The 8,101-nt window shown below is 36.8% G+C and overlaps 1 protein-coding gene across 2 annotated transcripts in view; it reads right to left on the bottom strand.

Moving 5' to 3' along the window:
- Nucleotides 1-721: 721 nt before the first annotated feature.
- Nucleotides 722-8,101, bottom strand: part of SPG20 (spastic paraplegia 20 (Troyer syndrome)) — a 10,376-nt gene continuing 2,996 nt past the window's right edge. Inside the window, exons 3-8 of one of the 2 annotated variants that reach the window (XM_009079819.1) lie at nt 7,823-7,927; nt 5,921-6,050; nt 4,932-5,126; nt 3,804-3,962; nt 3,634-3,724; nt 722-908 (exon numbers count right to left, since the gene is read on the bottom strand). In XM_009079819.1, coding sequence (XP_009078067.1) covers nt 722-908; nt 3,634-3,724; nt 3,804-3,962; nt 4,932-5,126; nt 5,921-6,050; nt 7,823-7,927 — 867 coding nt within the window. Of the gene's footprint in view, nt 909-3,629; nt 3,725-3,803; nt 3,963-4,931; nt 5,127-5,920; nt 6,051-7,822; nt 7,928-8,101 lie in introns of those variants that run through there. The other variant, XM_009079894.1, reaches the window with a different exon arrangement.

The following is an 8,101-nucleotide window of genomic DNA, read 5'->3' as shown; positions in this document are numbered from 1 at the left end:
CGAGTCAACTGGAAAATGCATTTTTCTAGAGCTGCAAATACCCTCTTTTAGAAGAAATGCATGGTATCTTTGGTTTAGTTATATGCTGGATGGGGAAAAAATGTTTTAAAGGGAATAACCACCTAGTTACCTGAGGTTCACATTTCATCTCTCCTAATATGAACTTTGGATAAGATTTGCTGTTTGGTAGCTGAAAAGGGAAATTCTCTACAAAACAATGAAACTCAATGCTTATTTTAATAGTGCATATTATATAAGACAAGGTTGGGTTAGTAAAACTAACTCTTAAGGATAGTTAAAAAAACAAAACTAGTAATTCTACTTGTTCCAGAATTAGTAATCCTACTTCTCCTGTATCACGACCTTCTTTATAAAGTGTTACAAAAATATGAATAGTATTTCTATATTAATCTATTCTTCCATATATTACTTTGAAAAAGTGCTTACAGAGGCAAATACATTAACTGCAAACTCATATCCTTCCAGTTGCCTGAAGCCCTGATCCAGTTGTTTAAAACCCTTGTTCGATACAGAACAAGAGTTAAGACAACTTTCATTTTTCCTTCTAAGGATGCTCTTCCTACTTTTACATTTTTATGTCAAATTAAGTAACAGTTGCTTGAGAAGTACAGTGATTTATGTTCAGTTGCAGATTAGCAATGTAGTTACTTCTAAATAGTTTCATCTCTAATGTAAGGCTTCGAGAAATATTTTATTGCTTTCATTTTTTACCCTTCTTCTCATTATCCAATATTTTGTATTCATCTAGCACAGCGTGGCCAGTTTCCTTTGCAGTTCTCTTTACAACAGCTTTGATACCAATGTTGTCAATGTTAAATGCTGTCACACCAACATTGATTGCAGAATTCATAGCATTGTCTGTAGCATGACCAGCATCCTCTCCATACCTAAAGAAAGAGAGCAGTTTTGTAGATTTTTATACTTAGTATATTAATCTTCACTGGAATTCCTCTAAAGTAGAAATTTCAGCATTACCAAGAAAAAGTAATAAGCATGGAGCCTGCATGTCTAAAGAATAAGATTAGCAATTACAAAGTCATTTGAGTAAGGGCTGCTCCTCTATCAGATGGATTACGCTTTAAAAATACCTATATGCTTCTTCCCTTTTTGTTCAAGTAACCTTCCAGTCTTTCTCCCTCTTTTCTCTCTAGTTTTGAGGTGTAGAAGACTTATCTATACAACTGTTAAGAAGAGGAAGGGAAGAGAAGTTCTGTGCAATAACCTTTAAGTACTTTCTCACCTAAATTCTTAGGTAAAATTCCTATACCCTCTATATAGAAAGCCAACCACACCCTGGGCTGCATCAAAAGCAGCATGGCACACAGGTCAAGGGAGGTGATTCTGCCCCTCTTCTCTGCTCTTCTGAGATCCCACCTGGAGTGCTGCATTACACAAAACCCCAAAAGGCTCAACAAAGCCATCTTGAGGATGATATTAAAATTACGAAGACACAAACCCCCTTGGTCTCTCCCATGGGCTTGTAGGTCCAGCTTCTTTATGCTTTAGGGAACAAGTCAGCAGTCTCATATTTATTACGAAACTGTGTACAGAGAATATACTGAAGGGGGACAAGAGTATAGTGAGAACTCCAACTGTTCTAGGAGCCAGACATGTCCCCAGAGAACACTGCAATCAGACAAATGACCAAAGGGAAGTATTCCTGGCAGCATCCAAATGCCAGCAGTCAGCAGAGTTACTGTTTCCCTGTGCTTATTATGACCAGAGATTCTTTGAGAACCTCAAAATAAAGCTATAGAGAAGCACAGAATATTAAAGAATCAAAAAATCTGTAACATTATCAGTACAGCAGGCAGAGCATATGGCTGGAACCAACAATGAAAACAAGTAAAAAGAATCAGTATTTTATTTTAATTCTCTGATAGAGCAACAGCCGTGAATCACCAACATTGGATTTGCAGATCACAGAATTCATCTCACAGCAAAAGCACAGTATTTGTCAATTTGATTAGTTATTTTCACCTCAGGAACATCATAAGCCAGTATTATATAATGCAGAGCAGGTAACCTCATTTAAAGTAAGACTGTAGCTTATCCAATACAGTAAGACTAACAACTTCTTCATGTCTGGTAACTGATTTTTTAGTCTGCCGGTCTCAATTGCATCATTTTAACCTTTTTTTTTTTTTAAGAAAAAAGTTGTGCAGATGTATACACTTCATTTATTTAAATCATTTGTAAAAGTGGTAGTAGCCTGGGACTTTGGCAGGAATATTACTTCAGAAGCTGCATCTTCCCCCAGTTCCAATCAACATGCACGTGACAAGCATCGCTCTGTAATTCCAAAGGTATTGCAGCTAAGTTTTAGCCAAGTTTTCTTTAATTTAAGAGACACTGTAATGATGCTCCTCTAGTTTTGTTTCCATTAAGTGGAATTTAGCTCAATCACTGGCATTCTGATTGGCAGAAATCTTTGCCACTGAAACAAAAACCAGCTTCCAAAGGAGAGATTATGTAGAATTTTAACACACTTATAGATTTTAAAGATTACGTATCAAATATATTCAATCGCATTGCAATTAGGTGCAAGATTTAATTACTTATGGTGTTTCACTCAGTGTCTGTCGTTGTTTGCTGATCTCTGTATTTCCTATTTTTATATCTAAAACAAAAACAATAATGTGAATTTATGTGAAATGAGTACCAGTATGATGCCTCCTGACATTCCCAGTGAAAACAAACAGCAGCAATAAAGCACCACTGGCTAGGACTTCACTATTGGGCCTCCTATTTGAAATGCATCACAACACAAACCTAAATGCCAATCTGCTTAATACTTCATGCTGATGTTTATCTTCTTACCTTCTGCCAGGAGCCTGTATGCACTTTCAGCAAACCCCTTTTTAATATCTCTTTTGCTGCACTTATCACCAATTCCATTTAACCTACATGCTTTTGCTTACTCTTCACTTTCTATTAAACTTATTGCATTTTTTTTGAGGGGCACATTTAATATGTTTCAGTTATTTCAATATATTCCCTTATTCTCCACAGCATCTTCCAGTACATGCACTCACCTTTCATCTTTACATCAACTCAGTAACATCTTCTTAATCCCAAATGTTACTGTCCTTCCGCCCCACTATTTTTTTCTAAGAACATGTGTATTTTGCAAGTCAAGGCTGTTCTATTATTGCTATTTATGCCTTAGATTTCCTTACACAAATTTTTTTTGTGCCTCCTTGCTTTAGCCAGAGCTGCTGACAGACGAAGTTCATCTATTTTTCTTAAAATTAGCCAGGTTTGCATAAATTAAGGATTAGAGCTGACAGGTTTAACAAGTAACTTCTTTCATAATGACATTATAGTGCAGAGCAAAGATACAAATATGAACGTTATTTTTAACATAGCCTGTAATACTTCCACAAAAGAGCTAAAAAAAATATGTAACCACAATCATTTACTCATTTCCTACTTTTGCTTACAGGAGACACTCATTACTGGCCACTTAGCACCTTATCACATGCTACATAATTATAGCAAAGCAGGTATTTCAGTTAGCTTCCCTGTAATTCCATAAGCCTTTTTTTTGCCACTATTCAAACACAATGACAATGTGCTGTAGAAGATGAAACCAACAAAAACATAACTTACTTGTATTTGACAGTTTTTACAGTCTCAGTTGAAACACTTTTAGCAATGCACTTTGCTGCACCTTCCAGACCTTGCCACACTGTTGCAAACCCTGTAAAAACAAACAGCTCATTTGAGCTCACAAAATTGAAAAAAAATGTAATTTAAAAAGTATAAGGAATTTTTATTACCTTGAATACCACTTGCTGCTACAACCAGAGCACCATCAAAAGTGGATTTGCCATCTTTATCTTTCTTAAGGGATTCTGGAACTAATTTGCTGCCATGCTTCTTCACGTGTGGCGCTAGCTCCTTTCCGACACAGCTCGCTATAGAGCACACTCCCTCAACTACGAAAAGACAACAGTATGCAGATTATTCAGGAAGAACATTGGACATCTTTCTTTAAAGATCTCTACTACTAATTAAAAGTAAGCTTCACTGAAGTCTTAAGTGTTGCTTCTATTTAAATATGCTTATTTGAAAGACAAGACTTTAATCCATACTTAAGTACCCAACTGATACAGAGCAACCTTCTTTTTCAGGCTCTGCACAGCTCCAAATCCTAGGAAACAAGTAATGCTGGTCTTATGGCTAAGAATCAGTTTGAAAGAAATACATGCATATCTCACACTAAAACTTCAAGAAACTTTCCATTGCTTTGTTATCCCCAACTTGCAAATAGGGAACAAGCTGCTGCTTTCCTGACTTGTCTTCTGTAGAAGTCTTTCTTACAATCATTCCAGTCCTTCAAAGTAGTTTTATACCATCCAGCACAATTTGCTTTTAGACTTGGATGAGTCACTAGACATTAAATATAAACATTATATGCAAATAAATAACGAAATTAAGTTACTGAGAGCTGCTAGGGTTGCCAAGCAGCCTTGAACTCCAGGCCATTTCTTTCTTTAAGTTTATACATAGCCAAATAGACTTGGTTCAGGTGTGTTAAAAATACACACACACACATTCTCTAGGGGTACTGTATGTTAGTAACCAGTGACAGTACAGCTTCTAAAATACATGGTTATCAACTGAAGTAAGAGAGACCATTTTGAATTAACTGTCGAGAACTTGAAAAAGCATGTCAAACTTGTGACTGTACAGACTATTCTTTTATGAAAGAAAAAGGAGATTCAAGGCCAATAATAAGTCCTAAGGCATGTCTCCTGCAGGAGACAACTAGGCACAAATGACTGATCTCTGGATATCATCAAGTCAAACCCTCCTCTACTTCACTGGCTAGAGAAACCAGCTCTCATTCTACAGAATATTACTTAAGGCAAAAATATAACATACTTTCAGATGCAAACTTTTACCTAAGTACTGGCTGACTTTCACAGCTCCTCCAGTAGCCTGTTTTGCTACATGAAGTCCTTTTGCTACAGTTGGGTTGACTTCCACAGGCTTTTCTTCTGGTTGAATGTGTTCTCGCAGTTTAGAAGCTCCTTTGTGGATAGCTTTACCAGTATATTCTGCTCCTTTCATTAGGCCCCAGCTTACCCAAGATGCACCTTCAAGACAAAAATTGCTTTTCTTAGAATGTACAATTTCAGACGATGATTCCTACAGCTATCTCTCCTCTGCCTCTTCAACACTGACTTTAGAAACATCCCTGATTACACAATCTGCAATTATATTCTTCCCTGAATGGGCCAGCATATGAATTCCTGTGGTAACTTCTGCTCCTACACCACTGCTTTTTTGATTCACTTTATTTAAGTTATCACAGCCAGCCCTCATCCAAATGTTAGTTTAATACAGATACTCCATTTTCTAATAGATATCCAAGCTCCAACTGGGTCAGAAGTGATAGAACTGCACATCTCAATGCCATTGACGCTGTGAAAACATACAACACAACCCTCCAGCAGTCCTCGCAGATTCGTATTTATTACAATCAATTGGTGGTTATTAGCATCTTCCAAAAGTTCTCAGAGGAAAAAACCCACATGTTTATCTGCAGAACTCACAACAGATGCTTGCTGTAATATAACTGCTAATACAGGAGTAAAACTGTTCTGTCACAGTGGTTTGAGTCACAGGGGGAAATATCCTAACATAGAGTCAAATGAAAAGCCAGACTCATTTGCAATGAACAAGATTGCTGGCAATGGATTTAAATTCTGCACTGTATTTATAAAGCTCATCAAGGCATCCTTTAGATGGTCACAGCTGGAACTAGTGAGCAACTATTTCTGACCACTCAGCTTCTACCAGCACACATGCATTTAGGTGAAAATACTGTTTAAAAAAACATTAATCACAGAGGTTTATATTCAACACAGTCCTCTTATTACAACAGTACCTGACAAGATTCCATGGGCTACTTTCTCACTCCATTCTGGCAACTCTTTCTGATTTTCTGCTCCTTCAGGTTGTGGTTGGATATGCACAGTCTGAGGCAAGTTAACTGTATCACCAGAAGTGTCTGAAGGCTGACAAGTGAAAGCAAACAGCTGAGAATCTGCTTCGCAACATTTCATCAGGATTTCTGGTTTAGATCATACACATCCATTATCGAATAATATTAATGCTGTGCATGCACTGGGTAAGTACAGAAGCAAAAGGGAAATTTAAGACACAATTACTTTCGCACAGAAGTGCTGTGCATCCAAAAAAGCTTATCAGGTCAGCATTTTTCCTATACTTTCTTCATCCAGCTACAATGAAAAGAGTTGCTTGCCAACATAGCCATATGGTCAGATAGCTAAGTAGGGAAAACTTAAAGTACAACTTCACTAGCAAAACAGATAAGAGACTTCTCCATCTATCATTTTTATCTTCTCAGAGAGAAGTCAACTCTCTTGTTATTCAGCATGGGAACTGCAGTTATAGGTCAGAGAATCCAGCTGCACTAAAGGGATGCAGCTGTCCTTGTTGCTTTGTTCCTTATCCTTTCCTCCCAAATTCAAAAATAAAGGAGATTATTCATTCTGTGTGCTGTTGATGCCTTTGCAGGCTGGCACAGCTAAGGAACAAATCAAGCTGTGCATGATACTGCTGCCCATTTAAAGCCAGGTGGACAGGCTCTGTGGGATTTCACATCAAACTGCAGTTTCTGGAGTAGATATTAATCACTCCAACAGCAACCACCAATACAGGCTGCTTAGTGTTTCTAAAAAGTATAATATCACTTTACACAGTACACAGATAGTGTATAATTAAATTTTAATTACAGAAAGAAAAAAAATTGCAGTAGGTTTAGGGTTTTGTTAAGATTCTATTTTTATAACTTTTCCAATGTAAAAGTAAATAAAGGCCCCAAACATTTCAAATATCAAAGACACTGCTAGATAATGATAGATAGAAGGATAAAAACCTTTTTTGTTTAGTCTAGAGGAGTCTAAATAAAAGCATTTATAGATTAAACCCATAGGTAGAACAGAAGACACAATATAGAATAATATTTGCTATGACATGGAATTCTTAGGTTACCCTGAAATGTTTCCTGGACATAAAAGGAGGGTATTGCACATAGCTGAATGTTGCAGTAAAACAAAACCAAACCGACATTAACAGAAGAGAGTAGATGAAAATTTAGGAGGTTGCTACCCAGCAAGTTAACAATGTATGACTGACATACTATATTACTACTGCTTGACAGCAGTGTGAAATCTGGGGTTCAGCATGTGACCAAAATAATTTGAGCACTGGGCAAGAGAAATGACCTCAGTACACAGCTATAGCTAAAAACTAACCAACCAAAAACCACAATAAAAGCCCCAAAACTATGTTCCAGGTGTAATTTAGTTACACCACAGTTTGAGTTACTATATAGAAAAACAGTCAACAAGACTTCTAAGGACTATACTAAGGAACAGAAATGGACTCTCTAGTAAGACAGGTAACTCAGACTATAATTACATTAAATATAGTTGTCAATTAGATCCTCAGGAGTACTATGTAAAACAGACAAATGGCCATCAGACTAGGCTTTAAAATATTTGTGCTGTATCACAGTTTTTAAAACTCCAGAAATCTGCTGATTTGAAAAATGTGGTAGCCTGCAGTAACTGAATTGTCTCTTAACAAAAAAACAAACAAACAAACAACAAAAAAACCCCAAACTCAACAAAAAGAAAAACAACCACAGGACACAGCACACACTGCCGCTGTCAATCAAATCAGCAGTTCTAACATGTATTTCAGTGACAGTTTGATTTTTTTTTTTAGCATAAAATTTTGGAATCACTGTCCTGGAATTTACCTGGACTTTGTGGCCAGACATCTGTTTAAATTTATCTTCAAAATGTGCTCTCCGAGTTGCTGGGAGCTCTGAAGATAACCCTACTCTCTCATGGGATCCTGGCACCTGCGACACCGTATCAGGGAACATTAACAAAAACATGGAATTTTAGGACAGTAAAGAACTAATGAGGTATCAAATCTGAACGACTTCTATGCAGGAAAAATGACAGAATTTTATCCAGTGAGTCCTGCACTGAAATACCACATACTTTTGTAGTACTTTCCCTTTTAAGTAAAA

Source organism: Acanthisitta chloris, unplaced genomic scaffold, assembly GCF_000695815.1.
Source record: "Acanthisitta chloris isolate BGI_N310 unplaced genomic scaffold, ASM69581v1 scaffold11540, whole genome shotgun sequence".
Lineage (NCBI taxonomy): Eukaryota > Metazoa > Chordata > Aves > Passeriformes > Acanthisittidae > Acanthisitta > Acanthisitta chloris.
This window is presented reverse-complemented; position numbering and strand designations above follow the sequence as displayed.